The 22,150-nt window shown below is 46.9% G+C and overlaps 1 protein-coding gene across 2 annotated transcripts in view; it reads right to left on the minus strand.

The window, feature by feature from the left end:
• Nucleotides 1-281: 281 nt before the first annotated feature.
• GPAT4 (glycerol-3-phosphate acyltransferase 4) overlaps nt 282-22,150 on the minus strand; it is a 34,020-nt gene continuing 12,151 nt past the window's right edge. Inside the window, exons 2-13 of one of the 2 annotated variants that reach the window (XM_045070908.1) lie at nt 21,137-22,142; nt 12,119-12,188; nt 11,448-11,748; nt 10,565-10,639; nt 9,524-9,613; nt 9,252-9,345; nt 8,538-8,653; nt 7,670-7,725; nt 7,071-7,156; nt 3,445-3,573; nt 3,272-3,351; nt 282-1,317 (exon numbers count right to left, since the gene is read on the minus strand). In XM_045070908.1, the coding sequence (XP_044926843.1) occupies nt 1,209-1,317; nt 3,272-3,351; nt 3,445-3,573; nt 7,071-7,156; nt 7,670-7,725; nt 8,538-8,653; nt 9,252-9,345; nt 9,524-9,613; nt 10,565-10,639; nt 11,448-11,748; nt 12,119-12,188; nt 21,137-21,301 (1,371 nt within the window). In that variant the 5' untranslated portion in view covers nt 21,302-22,142 and the 3' untranslated portion in view covers nt 282-1,208. The remainder of the gene's footprint in view (nt 1,318-3,271; nt 3,352-3,444; nt 3,574-7,070; nt 7,157-7,669; nt 7,726-8,537; nt 8,654-9,251; nt 9,346-9,523; nt 9,614-10,564; nt 10,640-11,447; nt 11,749-12,118; nt 12,189-21,136; nt 22,143-22,150) is intronic. The other variant, XM_045070909.1, reaches the window with a different exon arrangement.

A 22,150-nucleotide genomic window follows, 5' to 3' on the forward strand; every position in this document is an offset into this window, starting at 1 on the left:
GTCCTCAACAAATGGCACCTCTTCACACGCCTCTTATCCCAGGCACCCATCAGTGGAGAACTCCACACCTGTCTGTGCTGGAAATTCTAAGCGCGTCAGAGAGACAGGCAAACATCTGATAGGGGGAGTAGCTTCTTCTGAACGGTACTATTCCTCATTCCAGAAGCCAAATGGATTCCCGACAGTCTCGGGGTTATGGTCAAGTCAGAGGACTGTAACTCTATGAAGCATGTTGCTTAGGGCTACTTATACGGGAAAAGAGTGAAGGGAAAACCCCTCAATTAATTGACCATCAGAGACAATTTTATTTACTCACAAAAACAAACTCAAAGCCCTTTGCAGCAGCTCTGAGTTCAGACCTTTCCTGCCACGTTTCATGGACCTATACTTTTAACACTGAGCAACTTGTCCTTCCAAGTAGCACTTCGATCCCCACAACAACCCTGTGAGGTAGGTATGACCACCTTCCCCTCCTGATCCAGGTAACAGATGGGGAAACTGAGGCACAAGTTAACAGAGAGCAAGTCACATGGGAGTTCAGGATTAGCACTGGAGTCTGAACACAAAATGACTCTTGGTTCCCACCACGCCCTAGTCACTGGTCCACCTTGCTTCCTGCCATCCCCTTTGGTGATCCTGTGCTTCTGCTTGTGGGGAGGAGCACAGGATTTAAAACCCCATTTTGCCAAAAGCCCCCGCAGACAACAGTTTTCCTTTCACCCAGTCTGCAGAGCTCCGAGGCTCGGGGCGGCGGTTTGGGCTGAAGCAAGTCACACTGCCTTCTCTCCTCAGAAGCGGAGGGGGGGGGGGGCTTTCCTCAGCAAAGTCCCTGGCATATGGCATCTGTAACAGACTGACACCCTAACGTCCTGAACACGGGCCCGTGGCCAAGGCTTCCCAACCACTCAGCCCCACACGTGCACAGGTGGAGAGCTGACTTTAATGGCATTCCTCCAATGGACTTAGTGTAAAAGAAACAAGAAGGCATCTCGTCCTGGGCAGCAACCCCCGGCAGTGCCCACTGCAGACGGTGCACCCAGGGACAGTTCTAAAGCAGCTGGAGTCCTGGGATCCAGAGCGGCCTGAAGAGCCCCGGAGTTGGAAAGGATGCAGCAGTGGGGGCAGCAGGGGCAGCGGCGGCAGCAACTCCAGCCGGCTCGCGGGTCAGGGTCTGCCAGCAGTGGCTCCCGCCAGCGCAAGGCGCGGGCTCAGGACCGGCTCCTGTCCTCGTGGTTCCCAACGATCATCTTGCTGTACAGTTTCTGCTGCTCCTCTTTGAACGTGTCTTTTACCTTCTCCCTCTTCAGACCACCATCCCTGATGAGAGAGAAGTCTGGTGTCACAGCAAAGAAGGCCTCCTCTCCACCCTTAGATCACAGCCCCTCGCTGCTCAAAACCCCAGAAGAACCCTTCAGAAACAAAAGCGCTCCATGGCTCTCTCCCTCCTGGGGTGACCTCATATACTGACCTGGCCCTCCCCAATTTTACCACTTCTGACTTAAATCTTTCACTCCTGCCCTGGGGTCAGAAGTCGGTACTCACGTTCAGGGTACTTTGTCATTGCTTAAACCTACCTACCTAGGGGTTTACAATGCTTTCTACTCAAACGTTCACTCTCACCTTACTGAAGATAAAGGAGGCATTCTGGCATCATGGAAGGTGAGCCAGCTTTAAGAACGACTAAAACTGTAATGAATCTGTAAATCTGATCTGTGAAATGAAGTCTGTAAAATTCAGACCCAGAGATTCATGCCAACAATGAACATAAGGAGAACTGTGAGTCCTTACTTCTTCTGTGCTTGAGGGATGGTGCTGGAGAGGAATCCAAGTCACGCCCATACTCCTGTACTCACGGCCCCGGCGAGACTTCCCTCTGCTATCCCCACACTGGGATTTGTTTCCTCAAAGTCCCATTCCTACCTGACACCCCGACTGCTCGCCTTCATGTTAGAATTAGCATCACCTACCTTCAGTGACTAACAGAAACTCCAGTCCCTTTTCAGGATTTCTGCTACACCTGGACTTCCCCTTTGAGGTACGATGAAGCCCGCCCCCATCGCTGGACAGACCTGACACCCAATGCTCTTACATGTGCGATACCCTTTATGATCCACAGCAAAAGGCTCTCTTTTAAAGGGAGCCCCACTTGTCTTCCTGGGGCCCTGCGGCCAGGAAGTGTGGACTGACACTCCAGTTCGAGCAGCCTGTCAGACCTGAGTTCAGAATCTGGCTCCACTGATTACTCGGCGACTCTGGAAAACAGTCACCTGACCTCTTTGAGCTCTGGTGTCTCACATGTGAAATGGGAGGGACAATCCCCATCCCGCATGGGTCTACGGCGAGGGCGGAGGAGGCCGTCCTCTCCGGCGCCAGCGGCACGGAGCCTGGCTCACAACGAGAGCTGGAGGAACGTGAGCTTTTTTAAAAGGCCATACCTGAGAATCCCCATGTCAGTTTAAAATTTGAATCTCTACATTCTTTTCCCTAAATGCCCACTTTAGTCAAGTGCCTAACAGAGCTGACCTTTGCGCTTCAAACAAAGGGTCCCGGAGGGTGGATGATCCCCCGAGCCAGCACTGCTCCCAACTCAGCCCATTATTCGGAGTGTCACTATCTCATACTCCAGTGTGCAGGGCCCCACCTATGACCCACGGGCCAAACCTAGCCTCACACCTGCCCTGAGAACATTTTACTGGGACCCAGCCACGCTCATGTGTTTCTGTATGCTGTCCGGCTGCTGTCACTCTGCAGGGGCAGATTAAAGCAGCTGCAACAGCGGCCACACGATACACAAAGCCTAAAATATTTACCGACTCTTCACAGGGAGAGTCTGCCAACACCTGCTCTAGTAGGTTAACAAACTAAATGTAATAAATGAAACTTCCGCTTTTCTAAGGATGGCCCAGTTTTACCAAATATTCAAGATCAGAGGGACCAGTTAATGCAGCTTCCAGATCAGCATCCAGTCACCCCCACCTAAAGAGATAAGGACTGTCTGGGTGCCCTGGCAGATGGATACAAACCCCAGAAGGCACGAAGAATCAACTGCTTCAGGCCCAGCATTCTGGGCTCTGTGTCTCTAAGTGCATGGGGCACTTCTGAGCTGGAACTAGGAGAAAGCAGTCACACTGCTCATTCTCCAAGGCTGATGAGCTTAATTTTCCACACCAGGGAGAGGAGGATTCTTTGTAAAAGGAGTCAACAATTCAGCATCTACTTCAGAAATTCACATCCTGCTCGACTCTGCCAATAAAACCTGGCTCTGACTCACCACAGCAGGTCCACAAGCCCCCCCTGCCTGGCAATGGCGGATTTCACCCTATTGGCAAACTGGACGGCATCTTCATCTGTCTGTAAGAAAGCATAAATGAGACTACTCAACACAGGCTGGCGTCACACAGAAGGAAGCGAAGACCTGTGCATGGTGTCAGGGTGAGGACCTACCTCTCTGGTCATGGGAGGCAGGTACCAAACGCTGCAGACAATGGCCCAGCTGGTCATCATTCTCAGCAGGTATGTTACCATCCCGTATTTGCTGCTGTTCCAGAAGGCGTCACCAAATTGAGGGTCATACTGAAAAGCAGTGGAAAACTGGATGGTAAGAAGTCCGCAATTCTAACAAAACATGGGTGTCGACAGCAACTTGCGTGACTGCTCACCTGGGGCAGCATCAGTTCCAAAAAGCAGCTCCCAGACCCCCTCCATGAACACCTCTGAAGCCATTCTATGCTCGCGCAGTTCTGAACTCTAGCAACATGAGCCCCCCAAATGAACTCAAGATTTTGCTCCAGGTCACGAGGGAGGACTCCCCTACCTGCTTTTCTCAAAGAAGTGAGCCCCCTCTTTGACCCATTTCATGTCTTCCTCACTCACAGATTTAATTCTTTTTTTTTTTTAAAGATTTTATTTATTTGACAGAGATCAAAAGTAGGCAGAGAGGCAGACAGAGAGAGACGGGGAAGCAGGCTCCCCGCTGAGCAGAGAGCCTGATACGGGGCTCAATCCAAGGACCCTGAGATCATGACCTGAGCAGAAGGCAGAGGCTTTAACCCACTGAGCGACCCAGGTGCCCACAGATGTAATTCTTAAAACATGTTCAAGCATATCCCAAACCAAAGAGAACAGGGTAAGATACTCTCATACCTCCATTCCCCAGATTTAACCTTTAGAACATTCCACCACAAGGCTTTGCCTATCGCCAACACTGCGTCGCTCACTCATCCCTGCTGCTACATGTACCTCACTCAAAGGCACCAACTTGTTAGTATTTCTGGTGCCCCTGACCAAGGAGAAAACGACAAAACTTCTGAGAGGCTTCTGTGACGACACCACTAACAAAGCTGACCGTGCGAGCAGGAGGCTCTGCTCTGACCGTGTCGCTGGCATTCCTCCTTGGCAAACGCGTGCACAACAGCTCCCGAGGTCTCCGCCACGCAGGTGCCGCGCTTCCCGCCAAGCAGCAGACCCACCACACTGTCCTTTGCCAGTGACTCTAATGGAAGCAGAGGCTGTACGTCAGTGGCATTCTGTGGGAAATGTGGCTGAAGCTGTGACCTGCAGTGTCACCCAACAGAAGAGAAGCTGAAGCAGCCGGTAAGCAAGGCGGGGGGAAAGGTGCTGGAGGAAGTTATGCAAGAAGCAACAAAAAGAACAGAGTCCTGGAGGAGAACACCTGGACGGAGTGTCCTGCAACCGCCAGCAAACGTCCGAAGTGCCACCACAGACATGACCTCAGGCTGTGACTGTAACGCAAAGAGAAGGACCAGAGTGTGGAAATGGGAAGAGACGATGAGTGAGTGACGCAGTGTTGGCGATAGGCAGAGTGATGGCGCAGGAGCAGGCTGCCGCTGGCGTCAGAAACGCTCACAGGCTTGGTGAGCCTCTCAGGCTGCTCCTCTCCCCGTGGAGCAGCCTGAGAGGAACCCCGGCGGGGATGCTGCAGGAGCCCCACGTGAGGGGTCGGGGCTGGGCGCGAACCGCAGGCCTTGCAGGCTCCTCAAGCCTAGATTTTATGATTCTCGAATAGAGACGTGGACCTGACTACGCAGGAACGAAGACATTTAGACTGAATTTCGGACTAAATGAAGAAATTTAGATTCAACTATTACATTATAATAGCAAAGGGAAACTGGGGAGAAGAATGAGTTTTAAATAGAAACTAATGCCCATGTTTTGAAGAGGTGTTATCTCTGATAAAGCACTGTATGAATAAACTAGCTGACATCGTACATGAGAGCCCTTCATTTAGAGCGGAATCTCTGTTCCACGCTGAGAGAAAAATGAGGCAACTCAAAATCATGATAAGTTTCTCAAAATCAAATAATGGCTTAATTTCGGTGGAAATATAACAGCCTTGAAACTGCTAAGGTTATCTAATTTTGGTTACCAATGAAGGCTTCATAAAAACTAGCAAAGTTGTTGTAGAGAAGTTCTTAATCCTGAATGGGTTTTAATAAATCTGGACAGAATGAAATTACATGTAAAACTGACGGGACTTTTTGTCTGGAGAGGAGCCATAACTGTCCTAAGAGTCCATGTCTCAAAACTGTTTAAGACCCACTGCTCCACAGCAGGGCTCCCCAAGTGTTGTTCCCACCAGCCCATCCGTAGCACCCAGGAACGGGTCAGACACGCAAGTTGGGAAAGAGCCAGTAGTCTGTGTTTTCCTAGTTCCGCCAGGTGACACTGATACAGCTACAAAGAACTGATGTTCTGGAGTGAACACTGAGAAAGGGCTCTTCTCGTAATGTTTTTAATGCACATGGACAGGGAGCACTGGACACTGAATGCAAGATGGGATGCAGGTGACACGGACAGCAGTCCCCAGGCTCCCCTCCTCCGGCAGACACTGCTACCAGACTGCTTGCTTTCTTGCTGTTCTGGTAGACAGCACCCTCGACAGGTGGCTTGGGGAGTGCGATCCCATGGATCAGTCAGTTCTCCAGCCACTATGCATCTGGCACTCCTGTCCCAGCACTCTGCCTCCCTGGTAGAGGGGAGCGCGGGTGGGAAGCACTGGCTTTCCCAAGAGAAACACCCTGCCTCCCTTGCACTGTGCTAAGTGACGCTGATTCTTTCAACAGAAAGCTCTGCACATGGCACGCAGACCCCGTGAGAGGATGGACACTAAATGCTAAGTATAACGAGCACACACGTCCTTGCTGTTCTACCTAGCTGCGATCTCAGCTTAAGCACTAAACACACCCACAACAGCCTGTGCTGTGTAGACATAACAACGTGAGTAATAACATTCTTTTAGAAACAGCATGATGGGGGCGCCTGGGTGGCTCAGTGAGTTAAGCCTCTGCCTTCGGCTCAGGTCATGATCCCGGGGTCCGGATCGGGCTCTCTGCTCAGCAGGGAGCCTGCTTCCTCCTCTCTCTCTGCCTGCCTCTCTGCCTGCTTGTGATCTCTGTCAAATAAATAAATAAAATCTTAAAAAAGAAAAAAAAAGAAACAGCATGATGTCTGCCTTTGTAAAACCAGATGGATGTAAAGGCGGAGAGAGGAAGAAAAGAGGAAAATGACCGAATCCCATCTTCCTAGTAAGTTTGAAGTACAAGCTCCGAAAAGTGGGGGACAGCCTAGACAAGCTCTTAATGTATTTCATCTTTATCAGTGGCTCCTGGTATTTACAGTGATACCAAAGCCCAAAGCTGTGCGGCTGCTTCTTCTTTCAGTATTAGGACATATCCACAGCCACACGTGCTCACCTCTCCACCAAACGTACACATCCAGCAGGGCCACACCCCTGCTCCCCGCAGCACGCCCCTCTGTAGCGGAGTACCTTACAGAGAGGTCGTAAGTGGGGGACAACATGCGAGCTTGTGATCTGGTTGACGGTCCTCATTTGGACACTCCTATCCCTTCTACCCCAGCGGATTCTGAACCATGAACATGTCCCTTCTCTTCCTCTGGAACACTCTGCCCACACTATCCTGGCCCAAGCCGCCCCACGGGAGGATCAACCTGCTGACTGCTGACGCCACCTTCTTCCTCCCCTTTCTCTTGCCGCGCCCCATCCACAGCAGATGCGACAATGACCCCATGCGCCCTCAGAGGTCTCGTACCTTGATAGCAACAGGGTAAACTGTGGCTCCAATTTCAAAACTTCCCTTTTTGAACATCATCACTGATGTATTATTGATGCAGGTTCCTAAAACACAGAAGAGAGTAAAATGCGATTTCTTTTGGTCCTTCACCTCAGAGTTTAGGAGTAAGAACTAAATATAGTAAGAAAAAGTCTTCAAATAGGATAATCTCCCTAGCTTAGGAATGAACACTTAACAGGGATAAGCAAAACACTATACTGTTTCTCATTCTGCTATTACAAGATCACTTTCCCCAATTAACACACCCAGCCTCAATAAAAGGCCAGAGCCACTGAGCAGACTTGGGAGGTCTCAGGAAGAATCTAGAAGAAGTTGAGACCCCACTGACATATTACAGAAGGGATTCCTGTACTGGGAAGGTCGCACTTTGGCACTCCCAGTCCAAATGCTGCACTTCCCAGAGTTTTTAAGCCCCACCTGAACATCCGTCAGTGAAAACAGATAACCCCAGCCAGGGTTGAGGGACTTCGTTCTGAGGCAACAGCAGAGTCACCATCCTGCATGGCCTCCCCACCCTCCCACAAAGAAACCCTCTGCAGGGCCCCACCCCTTCTTACCCTCTGGGAAGATGAGGATGGGTAGCTTGCTTTTATCCTGCACATGCTCAGTCAGTCTTTGGAAGTGAAAAAGAACACAGAGGCTCAGACAGCTTTACATCCATCATCACCAAAATGTACTTATAAATATGCTACATGGATGTCACACAAACCACAAGTGTGATGATCTTTGACAAACCCCAGTCTGAATCTCATAAAGACAAAACATATAAAGACAGGGAAAACCAGATGACTGCAGTTTAACTCATACAGCTGTTCAGTGAAGTATTAAGGTCTATGTAGAGGACACTGCTCAGACCTGGGACAACCTAAAGGACGTGCCTGCGACAGGGCCTTGATAACAGCACCCTCAAGAAGCACTTGTCACTGGACTTCTGGACAGCCACGTTGGATTGAATGTGCAGTCCACCTGGCTTAATACTGTTCCTGAGCGAAGCGGTAAAGGGAATCTGGGGCAGGCTCGTCTGTCCCTGAAGAAGATGGTCCCAACTGAGCCTTCATTCCTCTCAGTTTCCGCAAAGCTCTTACCATTATGTACATCAACTCTATCTTTTCCCGCTGCCTTAAATTTGTTTTTATTTGTGATAATGAATTCATCCCGAGATTTCAAATAGCATTAAAAGTTCACATGTGGTTCATTACAATGAGTAATAAATAAAAAAGGTTAAGAGAGATTACAAACTTGACAAATAATACCAAGACTTCGATACTTCTTCTATTCCATATTTTAGGGAAAAAACGTTTTATTATGAAAGCAGTGAGGACTCAGTGTAGAAGACACTACGATTCTACCGTGGAGGGATAACAACCCCTAAAGCGCATACATCCTAACTGATCACAGAGAGCAACAGGCATTTTGTGGATTTACCTCTTAGCCACCAGGTGGCGATCTTTCACTTCAGAGCGTTCAAACCAGACGTGCGGGCAGGCCTTCACCATGGCTCTCTGGATCACACCCATGAGTCCCCCGTGCACTTGACCCACCTAATCTCACACAGAGGAATAACCGGGAGTGAAGCCACTCTCACACGCAATCCCCACTATGTGGAGACAGCCCCAGATCCCAAAAGGAAAGTATCCCAACCTCTCACCCTCTAACATTTTACTGAAAACATTAATTTTCTCACTATTAAGAAAGCATTATTAGACTCTGAATCTTTAATTTTGCCTTTTATTTAGTGATATCAAAGATACATCATTAAAAACATAGCTGAAAACCCGAAAAAAAAAATAATGAAGCTGAGTAATACCTCGTGTAAAAAAGTGCTTTTCCTGGGCAGATTCTCTAATGCCCTTGAACCCAGTCCTTTCAAATCCCCCTTCCCTGTCCGTCACCCCCTTCCATGGTCTGCCTCAACACCCAAAGGCTAACCTCCAACCGCGCTCTTCGTTATCAACCTACTCAGAAGACCTCCTATCAAAGTCCCATGGAGTTCTCAAAGCAACAGAAAGAGGCAACAGTCTTACATGTTCCCATGTTTATTTTCTTCAGGAAGAGCTCTCTGAAGGGTCCAGAAACATCCCAGCCCTGAGCATGCTTAAGGTCTTACTTGCCCAGGAAAGCAACAGAGAAAGGTCTTACCATGGCGTAATAGCCATCGCTGGCCAAAATGATGACATCAATTGGAGAGGTGTGATTGGCCACGCAGATGCCACCATTTCTGGGCCTGTTTTCTCTGTGTTTAGAAAGAATGCAAAAGCAATAAAACCCATGTGAAACAACTGATCTGGAACTCAGCCCTTACTTCACCCACCTCATGGGCTCCGGGAACTCAGAAGAGCCCTCACTGGTGAGGTGCAGGTGAGCCGTGGTTGGCCAGTGCCAGTTCCCCATGTCACACAAAGTGCCCTCACCTGTCGTGGTAGGTAATGATGGCTGTCAGGGCTCGCACGCAGATCCGGTAACACATTAAGTGAACGTGTTTACTCAGGAACTCCTTAAACCTGGTACGACAGGACACAGATTTTTTTACTTTACACACAGGAAGTCGGGAGAAGTTACAGACTGGAACAATGCAACCATCCCTGCCTACAGCCCTTTAGGACTGCAGGCTATTTTTAAAAACATTAGTGCATATGGTAAAACTCTACAGTGCACGAGTGTCTTTATGCCTACATATGAGGAAACAGAGAAATGACAAGAATTGCTTCAATTTACCGAAGTGACTCGGTTTAGAATTTATACAGCCCTCAAATTTCCAGCAAAGATAAGCCTCCTTGATTATTTTACTTCCAGTCAATGCCTAAAGGCAGAGCAAAGGACAGAGTCTCTAACCTCACCAGCCTGGGGAAGAGAGCTGGCCCTAGAACTTCTAGAAGGAACAAATTTCTCTTAAAACAACAATAACAACAACACAAGGGGCATCTAGGTGGCTCAGTGGGTTAAGCCTCTGCCTTTGGCCCAGGTCATGATCTCGGGTCCTGGAATCAAGCCCTGCATGGGGTTCTCTGCTCGGCAGGGAGCCTGCTTCCCCCACTTCTCTGCCTGCCTCTCTGCCTAGTTGTGATCTCTGTCAAATAAATAAATAAAATCTTAAAAAACACACACACACAAAAAAAGCCCTACCTATATTTCTTTTCCTTTTACCAATTTATCAACACAGTAGAATGCTCAGAACTAAATGACATGCCGTTAAATCTGTTGACCCTCGACTCCACAGTTGGGAGGTTCCTCCCTTGTCTTAGAGGAATAAGAGTATGAGTGTTAGAGGGTAAAGAGCAAAGTCACAGATCAAGACTGGTGAAAAATAACAATGCTGACGCCACTGTTATCACTGGGTTATCTTATCTACCTAAGATGCTGCAGGTCTGCCTGTGCCCAGAGGAGTAGTGTGGGGGGAGCCACAACTGCGGAGCTAAGTGCCCTCCAGAAATGGACTCTCGCAAACAACTCACCTCCCATTTGGCAGGTATCCCACCACGGTGGTGCCTACCACCAGAAGGCTAATCCCAGTAAAAGCAAGAGCTATCCTGTAAGAAGAAGACATGTGAAAACACAGCAAACAAACCCTTGCACTACAGATAGACTGGAACGTGTGACAATGAAAGTCGACATCACGAAAACCACCCCCAAAACCATCAGATCACCTAGGATCCAGGTAAGAGTTTCATCTAGAAATGAGAGGCCCAGCATACCCAGATATCGTTTTAACTCCAAACTGACAGTAGGCTATGGATTTGGCTCTCAGCGGACGCTATCTCCCCCAACATCAGGCAGCCAGAAGGATGGAAAAGCCTGCTGTTGGCTGCTCTGCCCCCAGGCACCTGCTGTCCTGCTGTCTTACCCTTCCCTTTGGCTCCACACCCTGGCGAAAGCAGAGCTTCTCTGTGGAGCAACAGGAAGTAGAGCCTGAAGGTACCGGCAGCCAGCAAGGTGTACTCAGAATAGCACATGGTACAGAAATCCTGAGAGTTCAATATTGCCTCTGTATTAGAGAGGCAAGCTTGCAGGAAAGACCTGGTCATGTCCAGGGAGGAATGGCCAGAAAGTACTCCACATTCCCTGTCCCTGTGTTTAGGCCAACTAGACGAGCATTTTAGGAAACCCCACGATTTCTGTCTGATTTGCAGAGAATCCAAGGGCCTTTAAAAGATCACCCCCAGTGGACCCTTCCAAGAGTCGGATGGTCTACCTCCCAAGAGACTGCCAGCGACAGAATCAAACTCTGCTCCTTTCGGAAGGGGGAAAGCAAAGCAGAGTGACACAGGGAGGTCAGCCACACCTCGGGCTTAGGCAGCCGCCGCTCAAGCCTTTTGTCCCCGTCAGGCCTGCGCTCACCTGAGTGGCAGAAGGAAGCAATAGCGAATCAGCACTCCTAAGCCCCACAAGACAGTGAGCCGAAGGCTGATGTACTGGAAGTTATAGTTGGTCCTGCTCAGCAGGTTCCAGGACTCCAACTCCTCTGCTGAGAACCTCTTTGTCACCTCATCATCCATGATGGTCTCCATTCCCTTCCGGCAAAAGTAGAAAATGTCGGAGAGCTCAAACTCTGGAGTGTTATCCAGAGCCTTACTACTACCACTTCGACGGATTTCTTTGATCTCTTCTTCTAGCGAAGTGGGATCTTTTGCAATGATTCCTGTAACAGAGAACACCCGTGTCAAGCAACATGCTGGGAGGAAGCATGTTAAAAATATTCAGAGTCCAGTGGCACCTGGTGGCTCTGTGAGTCAAGCAGCCAACTCTTTAGTTTCAGCTCAGGTTACGATTTCAGGATCCCTCGTCAGTCTCTGTGCTCATCATGGAGTCTGCTTCTCCCTCTCCCTCTGGCCCTCCCCCTGCTCACACTCTGTCTCTCAAGTAAATAAATAAATAAATGAATAAAAGTCTCTAAAATATACAGAGTCCATATACTCCCTTTGATAGAGTGAAGAGTATGTGTGGAATTAAAAGCACTTAGGAACATAGGTCAAAGGGATTGTGAGATAAGGAGAAAGAGCCAGCCCTACCATTGGTATAGGGCTTGTAAAGCTGGTGGTTCTTCTCCTTGGCGCCTCTCTCCATCCTCAAGGTGGCCCACTGTAGGGAGAAAGGACAACACAGAGAATGAGATCCTTCTTCATACAGCAACGCACTCCATATCCATTCTGGGAAAGCCTCAATCCCAGTCACTTGAGATCAGACTCTAGCTGAGAAAGCACCCACTCTACAAGGAAAGTCAAAGCTTCAGCTTCTAGAGCCATCTCCCTCCTTGATGATAAGCAACAGAAGATGAGACACCTAGAGTAGAGGCCTGGAGACTCCAGAAGCTTGGGTAAATTTCTCAGGCCTAGGTTCTCTCCGCCTACATCTGTCTTCAGGGCACCTAAGGAGTCCACAAGCTGGCAGCACACAGACCTCGTGTTTCTCTCACTGCTACACAGCAGCTATTCTCAAACAGCAGAACCAAGCATCCTTTAAGCAACCGCCCACCACCTGACGCTGCCTACCTCCCCAATTATTCCAGAAGCAACAATTTAAATAATATATATGTCTAGACTGTCCATCCAGCTCTGAGCAGCCTTGTAATAGAACGACCCCCCCCCCAACCTGATACAGAAGGGCTTAGTGTTAAACAAAAATACACAAAAACACCATTTGGAGATTTAAAAAAAAAAAAATCTAATTGGACACTAATGCTAAGTCCCTTAAGCAACTCATCCCAACTCATCTTTTCTATCTATAAAATAGGACTGATAGTATGTCAACCTCCTGCTTCATGGGGTCGCTTAAGATCAAATGAGACCATATATGTGACAGAACTTGGGAAACTGCAAAACGCCCTAACTGTCCTCACTGTGACTGAAATAATGATGGCCTCTACAAGACATCTAGAAAAGAAGCCTCCCTTCCTTACCATATGTCTACCTGTAGGAAGCGAGCCAGGGTCTCACCCACTACCCCTAAGTTCAGGTGAAAACGCGCTCGTTTATCCCTAACTGAAGTATGTTATCACAGTATAGAGAGTGAAGTCCATGGCAAGTCGAAGAAACAGAACAGATATTTTAAAAGGCATCTTTTCAAACTTGTTTCCACAGTTATGCAAGGTGAGAGAGAACCCTGTCATCCCGTGACGCAGCAAAACCCACAGAGCCCGAAGCATTTGGTATATACTCTGCTGGCAGAGCCTCAAGTACCAGCAGACGGCTCTGGGTGGTCTGGCAGAGCCAAAAGCAGGATGTGAGTTTTTCATCAGTGATCTGACCTCATCTGGAAATTTCTTCAGACACCACTGTCTAGAAAAAACACAGCTTAGAGTCACTCAGAAGGGGTCTAAGGCAAGAAAACCCACAGCCCATTTTCTATACTTCGGATATTTAGCGCTGATGTTTTCTGGCTCTACGCATGGATGATCTCTTCTAGAAGAAAATGTAAACAAAACTCCTACAATGGAGGAAGGGAGACTCCACCTGGGAATTCCATCTAGGGAAGAGGTGAACTGGTGACCAGGGAGACAAGAGGATCTAGCAAGGCTGCATACAGACACAGGCCTCTCAGCTGGAGTTTGCGGGTTTCCATTCTGGCCAAGTCTGCAACCACAGTCAGAACCAGAAAAACCTGGTTCCATACTGACAATTTTGAAACTCAGAGGAGGGTGCCATATATGACGTCCAGCCTCTGAGCACTAGAATTGAAGTCTGTGAGGACTGCTTCACTCTGCAAAACTCAAGATGGCTGTGGTGTTTGAACTGGAAAGGTACAGGTTAAATGAGCCCCTCCATCTCCTAGCTCTATCACAGAGCTGTCATCAACATCGCCTTACCCTCTCTTTTCCACACTTCAGGGATGTTACAAAATGCTTCTGTGTTTAGGAGAGAAGTGCCCAGTCACAAGGCTGGAGGGACCTGGCTGTTAGCTGGGAAGAGCCTGTTCAGGAGGAGAGGCTGATGGGTGAACCGGCAAGCCACGGCCCGATGCAGAAGACCGAAGAAAAGGGGGCCGCCCATGAGCAGCGTCTGGTTAACTCCACAGCCGGCTTCCCTGAGTGGTCACTTGCAGAGCTAGAGCGTTCAGACATGCAGAACAATACGGAGAAGCCTAGGTTCAGAGCTCATTCCCATAAACCTCCTCTCCTCCCCCTGACGTGAGATGCCATTTACCGAGCTACTGAGCATCAGATTACTACATTACTCCAGTCGCAGCCTCTCCCAGACAAGAAGAGACCATTTAAGGACATTAACACTGCTGCACTCTTAGGTAACATCAAAGCCAAGGCAGACCTTGGCAGGTGAAAGGTAGGCCCAGCTCCCAGAAAGGCAGAGGGTGCAATGGTGTACTTTTGCTAGTTATCCATTCTATTGAACACTACAATTTAGGAATTAACCAGAAGTCACAGACTTCGCAACCTAATCTCAGCAGAATCCACCTCCTTTTCAGTCAGCCCCGCCACACTGTCCCATGAACTAACCATATACATCCCAAAGAACAAGACCCTTAGAAAATTCAGGCTCCCATCATCCAGCACGTCTAGTCCCCTGCAAACACCACCTCTTTTAGCAACTCTCTCTTCTCTCCCTGCTTCAGCTGTAACCTCTAAGTAGCAACTAGCAAATGTGCAAATCTTAACTTCACGGAAGTGCCAACCCCACATTCCCGATCGCCTGCTGGGCATCTCCCCATGCAACTCCAACCAGCCCTCACGAGCATGCTGCAAATGAAAAACAGCATACCTCCTCCCAACCCCGATAGTGCTCCCCTCCCTCTGGCCCACCTCTTGTGGCAGTGGGATCACTATCCCTCTAGTCATCCAAGCTTTCGAGTTTCCCATCTGTCACCAAGTCCTATTGATCCTGCCCTGAAAGGGCACTCTTTCCCAGCTGCCTCCTGGGTGACGGCGTCACATTCGCCCCTAGCTTATTCTCTTGCTTGTATTAATGCCATGGCGATTCAATGGCTCTTTCCTCCCTTCAAGCCACCCAACACGTGCTGCCAGTCTGATCATGTCACTTCCTTGCTCAAAGTTTCAATGGCTTTTCAATGCCTAGAGAAACATTTGCGTTATAATTGACCTCTCCCTTCTGTGTACCCAATGCTTTTGCTCCACTAAGCTATGTACAGTCTCTAAGCCTCTAATTAAGTAAGTCCCTAATTAAAGTAAGTCTCTGAAGTACATAAGTAAGACTGTACTTTCTTATCTGCACTTCTGGAATGGCTTTTCCTTTTTAAGATTCCAGTTCAAATGCCAACTCTGCTATGAAATGTTACCTACCCAATTCCTGTGGCGTTCGTCCTTCCCAGTGTATATGAATTAGCAACCAATTGTGAATTAGTTATATATGCGTATACTTGTCTTTCTTACAAGACTGTAAAACCTGAGGAACAGGAGCCAGAAGCAACCTGTGTTCTCACTCCAGCAATCTGATAGAGGGTCTTGCACTTAGCAGGCAGTCGCTACTTTCTACTTTAACTCCCAGGGTTTCTCTCCATCAAGGTCTCCATGTGAAAAGCGAAGAGCGGAAAGGATACAACCTACAACTACTTCCCACCACCTTCCCTGCCAGAGTCATACTCTCACCTTCTTCAGTTCATCCGCTCAGCTCATCAGGGTTATGTCAAAGTCACCCCTTTTCACTGGGGTCGGGAGGACATGCCTGATTGACAGGACTGCTTTCACTAGAAGCATATGAAGCATATGGCTTCTACTCTGCAGATGAAGCAGCACACGGGAAAGTCTAACGACTTAGGTCAAGTTTCAGAGCTCATCAAAGAGCCCTGGATTTCAAGCGAAGGGCCACTAACTCAAAAACTCATGCCCATCCCACTACACACTCCCACTGTACAGCCCTCTTCAGTTTCCTCACAACCACCACTGGCTTTCTAGGACTCTCCATCGGCCACTTCCGCTCTAGAGTCTCATGTTTACAATTGCTGTAATGTTTACAATGGTCTCTGACCTGACCCAATCAAGCCCTTGCACATGAGGCAAAATCACCCAGGTCATTTCTTTCCACCTCTCTGTTTCCAGGCTTCCTACTTTCTCTTTCTTCAAACCATTCTCAACTCAATGGAAAGCCACTTCCAGGACTTGTACCCCAGTAATACCATCATTACTATATTGAGGGTAAATGTGAAGCACCAACATTAAGAAAACAACACTTGTAAAGAACACTGCTGCTCTTTGCGCACAAAAACCTTCTGCAACTCAGCACCAGACAGGACCTACACTCAGTCGATGAAGTCTTCCAGGAAAGCGAACCAAGAAGACACCCACCTACCTTCTCCCCTTGGCAGGGATACCGGGATTCATTTTTATACAAGGATGCGCTGATTATGGGAAACTAGCTATTAAGCCAGGGCTTGCTTAGTTCTGCCAAAGCACAAGTCCAGGTACTGCATGGACCAACAGGATATGCATTATGAAGATTACTTATTAAAAATGGCCAATAAAATCCCCAAAGAAAATACAAATACAAAATTAGATATATACACTATTAACATAACCATTAAATATGTATGCCGTTGTCAAATACTGAAAGGTAATACATGTACAAAAATGTTAAGGTATTAGAAGCTATGTAAACATGAATGAATGTTTAAAATTCTTTAAATATTACTTGTCTGATTATCTATTGCTACATAACAAACTACCCCCTAGCTCAGAGGCCTAAAACACCACCACCACTTATTTTGTTCATGAAGATGCAAACTGCATGAGGTTTGCCATCAGCTAGGTGGCTAGAAGACTAAGGACTGGGGTCCTTTGTGGACTGCTCGCTCCTGCATGTAGCACTTGATGTTGGCTGTCAGGGCATTCCTGGGGCTGTGAGTTGGAATACGGAACATGTGGCCCGGGCTTCCTCACAACACAGCCGCTGGGTGCCAGGGGCAAGCACCCCAACAAGCAGAAGTTATACTGCCATTTCTAACCTAATCTCACCTATTACACAGTAAAATTCATGTCCATTACGTTCTGCTTGTTAGAATTAAGTCATAAAGTAGGACCCCCTATCCAAGAGGAAGTCAATCAGACTCCACCTTTTGATGGCAGACCTCAGAATCACTTGGGGAGTTTTGAAAATATACCCATCTAGACCAATTAAGTTAGGATATCTGGGGAGATTCTACTGCTCCCAAATAAGTACTTTTAAAATGCTTCCCCAGGTAGTTCATATGTAGTGGGGGACAGTCCCACAGAATTACGGTGCTCTCTGAGCTTTCCTCCAGCTCCAAAATTATACACAGCAGTCTGATTTAGGAAGGATAGAGAGGCTAAAAAAGGTAAAATAAGTCTATTAAAAAACACCCACATATGTAGAAGTAAAATGCTTGACAATAATAATTTAAAGGATATTAGAAGAAATGGAATTAATATTGCTAGAATTTAAAACAAAACAAAACAGGACAAAAACACCCACAAGTGGGGCTCCTGGGTGGCTCAGTTAGTTGAGCATCTGCTTTCAGCTCAGGTCATGATACCAGGCTCCCGGGACTGAGTTGACTGGGCTCCTTGCTCAGCAGGGAGGTACCTGCTTCTCCCCCTGCCTGATGCTCTTCCTGCTTGTGCTCTTTCTGACAGATAAATACAATCTTCTAAAAAAAAATTAAAATAAGGGGCACCTGGGTGGCTCAGTTCTTAAGCATCTGCCTTCGGCTCATGTCATAATCCCAGGGTTCTGGGAATGAGCCCCACATGAGGCTCCCTGCTCTGCAGGAAGCCTGCTTCTCCCTCTCCCACTCCCCCTGCTTGCATTCCCTCTCTTGCTGTCTCTAATAAATAAATAAAATCTTTTTAAAAAAACTTAAAAAAATAAAATAAAACCAGTTGGGCCAAATCCAACTTGAGTCTAATACTAATCCTGATAGCATTCAGTTCTTAACTGTCCATTAAGGTCAGCTCAGAACAGTAACAGAGTCCGCAAAGACCAGACATTGCTGCAGAGCCGCCTACAGCCTTGCTGGAACGGGATCCGTCCTTTCTAGCCCGCCCCGACTCTAGCTTATGCGCCAAGTTGTAGTTATCCACGCAGCTCAACAGGACAGTGCCCAGAGTACCCAGAATCCTTTCGGTGCCTGACAGACGCATCTCTAGGAAATAGAAGTACAAATCCAGTTCTTGAAATCCTAAATCTTGAGGTCAAAAATGGGTACATACATAAATATACACACATATACCCAAATCACTTCTAAATCACTGTGCCTTAAACTAGCAATTTTCGAGGCGTGATCAGCAAAGAAAATTCTCTGATGGCCCAAGATTACCTATCCCAAGGATCAACCCAACCATATATATTTAATGAATTTCAGCTATGTAATTATAATCCATATTAAATGTTACAAAAATATACATTTAGAAATACAGTCATAATTAGAAGGATTTTAGTTGACTAAACTTTAAAATATTAACTTGAGGAGATATATTCAAAATGGAAGAGAGAATATACATGGATGCTAGGCCTTCTGTGGCCCAAAGTGATGCAAGTTAGAAAATGTTAGCTACTGCGGAATAACTCAAAGGCTAATGCTATGATTTCTATGTTTTAAAAATAAAGATTTCCATAGATCTGTGAGTTAGCCACTTGCTTCTAAACTTGAATGAAAGCTAGCCATCACTCAGTGTTGTCTCCTGAAAAGTTTACCAGCTGTTCTACTGCCCCTCTACTGGTTTTTCACAGTGGCAAAAGGGCCACAGTATTAACGAGTATTAAGTTATATGGCCCACAGGAATCCTGGGCTCTAATGAAGATTTTCTTGGACTGAAATATAAGAAAATCACATTTCCTGATTAATTAAAATAAATACTACACATAAGCAAAGTAGCGGGTCCAAAGACCGACTAGGTCGCCACTTCTCAAACTTCAGCGTGCACATCCATCACCTGGATCTTGCGGAAATGCAGATTCTAATTTAGCAGGTGTGGAGTGGGCCCAAACTTCCATTTCTAACCCGCTCTTAGGTGAAACTCAAGCTGTATCCATACTACTCTCCAAGAAGCAAGTAACTAGATAACCTCAGAGACCATCTGCAGGGCTCAAAAATCAAACAATCGACAACAGTACTCAGACACAAACACGTACACTCTAGCAGCACTACTGACAATAGCCAGAAGGTACAAACATGCCAAGCCACCTCCCCTGGTGCAGGAATGGATAAACAAACCATGGTACAGAAACACAGTGGAATATTATTCAGCCATTAAAAAAACAGAAGTACTGGAATACATTATAATGTGGATGAATCTCAAAAAGACGTTAACTAGAAGAAGGCAACCACAAGAGAGGGCAACCACAAGAGAGCACATCTGCTAGAACTCCACGAATACGGACTGTCCAGCACAGGCAAATCCAGAGCTGGAACATAAACTCATGGTGGCTGGAGCATGGGACAATGGAGGACAGTTGCTTCATGGGTGTGGGGTTTCCCCTGCAGAGATGAAGGTGTCAGGGAACTCAGCAGAGGTGATGGCTGTACAACACTGTGAATGTAATAAATGCCACTCTTACATGTGACAGAACATTCTTACAGGAGTATTAAATACCAAAACCCAATATTCAATAATACCCAATAAAAAACAGTTACCACTATAAAGTAACATTTCTAGAACTCAATCATTCAGTCTCTGTTTTCTCACTGACAAAATGTAGATACCCTATCCACTGAAGAATTATAAGGAACCAAAGGAATATGAATGAATTTATTCTGAACCATAAGATACTATATGAACAAATAACTTCTTAAATTTTTTGTTTTCTCAAATTATATATGGTCTCAGCTATGAAAAAGAATACCTGAGGATTTGGTGACAACTGAAAACAGATACTGCTAATAAAGTACCAACTTTCTGGATAGATATTAAAAGTCCTGTGGCAAAGATCAACTTCCAGAAATAGTTCCTTTACACTGTGGACTGTTTTGTTGAGGGTATCATTAGCTACTTCTGACATATGTTAAGAAGTTAATTGTCCTCCTGTATCTTTAAGAAAATCAAACAATTCATCAAATGCCCTGCCCCGTTATCTTTCATCTGAAATGCAGGAACCTATTTAAAATATTTAAGTCTAAAAAGAGAAAAAAGTCTCTCCCAAACCTATTAGTGAGGGAATATGTGAGCAGCAGCTCTGTGTTTCATTATTTGCTACATAAGATAAGGCAGAGTCTGGCAATGATTTTTTCTTAAATGCTAAGCCCCTCTCTTTGAAGGTATGGAGTTATGGAATAGGTTCCTTTGCTTGGAAGAATCAAGCATACATACAAGTACCTTACCTTGGAAAGAAAAGGTCTGTTAAATGCTTTCACAGGTACACATTTCTCTGTATGCAATAAAGAGATAATCTTTCAAATAAGAAAAAAACTTTGCTGGGGCACCTGGGTGGCTCAGTCCATTAAACATCTACTCTGGCTCAGGTCATGATCCCAGAGTCCTGGGATTGAGCCCCACATTGCGGAGGGTGGGGGGTATCCCTGCTCAGCGGTGAGTCTGCTTCTCCCTCTCCCTCTGCCTGCTGCTCTGCCTACTTGTGCCTCTTTCTCTCCATCAAAAAGATAAATAAATAACCTTAAAGAAAGGGACGCCTGGGTGGCTCAGTTGGTTGGACGACTGCCTTCGGCTCAGGTCATGATCCTAGAGTCCCGGGATCGAGTCCCACATCGGACTCCCAGCTCCATGGGGAGTCTGCTTCTCTCTCTGACCTTCTCCTCGTTCATGCTCTCTCTCAATTAAATAAATAAAATCTTTTTTTTTTTAAGATTTTATTTATTTATTTGACAGACAGAGATCACAAGTAGGCAGAGAGGCAGGCAGAGAGAGAGAGAGGGAAGCAGGCTTCCTGCGGAGCTCGATCCCAGGACCCTGAGATCATGACCCGAGCCGAAGGCAGCAGCCCAAACCACTGAGCCACCCAGGCGCCCCTAAATAAATAAAATCTTAAAAATAAATAAATAAATAAATAACCTTAAAGAAAAAAAAAAAAAAAAGAAAGAAAAACTCTTTACTAATAACAGTATTTCTCCCCTCCTCTGTGAAGCAACCATTTGTAAATAGTAAAACTTACCGCAAAGATTTTTAACAAAGTTTTCATGTAGAGCTTTCGGATGCCAAAGGAGACTCCAAAAATGGCAGGGACTATGATGAAAACAAGGAGGAGGGTGAAGAGGACAGTCAGGGAGATGCCCAGAAGGTTGACAATCAGGCTATCAAAAGGCAGCAACAGGAACATGGTGGAGGATCCAGGCAAGGCCAGTGCCCTCCCCCGAGAACAAACCACCGTCTTCCGATGGTCCCGTCAGACAGCACCAGCCTGGGAGAGAAAGCAAGTCCCCATAGGATAGCAAACCCCGTTCCAAGTCACATTATTTGACTGCCTACAGGCAGAAGGACAGTAAAAAAGGCCACAGGAGGCAGCCCGAAAATGCCAGCTCTCCCAGAATTGATGGACTTTGGAAGTGAATGAGGCAGGACCAATCTTCAGTACAAGCATCCGAGTCCAGGCAGAGATTGTGTGAAAGTGCGTAGTGAGGGAGGGACCTCTGCTCTGCTACTTCCCGCTCCTTCCAGAAGTTTTACTTTTTCTTTCCTGCTCAAGAGCATTTAACAGATAAATCTGTCCTGAAGATCTGTCATTGCCAGAAGTACCAAGAAGAGTTCAACTTGGTGCCAGAATAATCCTGATAACTTTTGTGGGGGCGGGGGGTGGGGTGACTGCTGGCTCTTCACACAGAAGGCTACCGAACTTGAATATGTGGAAATTAAATAATTATTTTACTTAAAACTCCTTCATAAGCTGAAAACTGTGTTCATTGTAGAGAGTTCACATCTGGCCCCATTCTTCCTCTCGAGAGGCTCCTGGTGCGTGCTGCTTCCAGGACCCTCCAACTTGGAGAGCTACAGTCTTTGCCAGCAGGACACAGATGCTGGCACAGAATGTCTCATGCTGCCTGCGTTGAGTGTAACTCCAGACGTGTCTGGCATTGGTTTCCTCTGGATATTCTTCTCCCTAAGGCCCCCTTCTCAGCAGTGACCTGGGTTCTTGGCAAGAAGTTGCTTACATGCTGCCAAAGCTGGGGGT

The sequence above is a fragment of the Mustela putorius genome, unplaced genomic scaffold (genome assembly GCF_011764305.1).
Source record: "Mustela putorius furo isolate JIRA1106 unplaced genomic scaffold, ASM1176430v1.1 tig00003976_pilon_pilon_pilon, whole genome shotgun sequence".
NCBI lineage: Eukaryota > Metazoa > Chordata > Mammalia > Carnivora > Mustelidae > Mustela > Mustela putorius.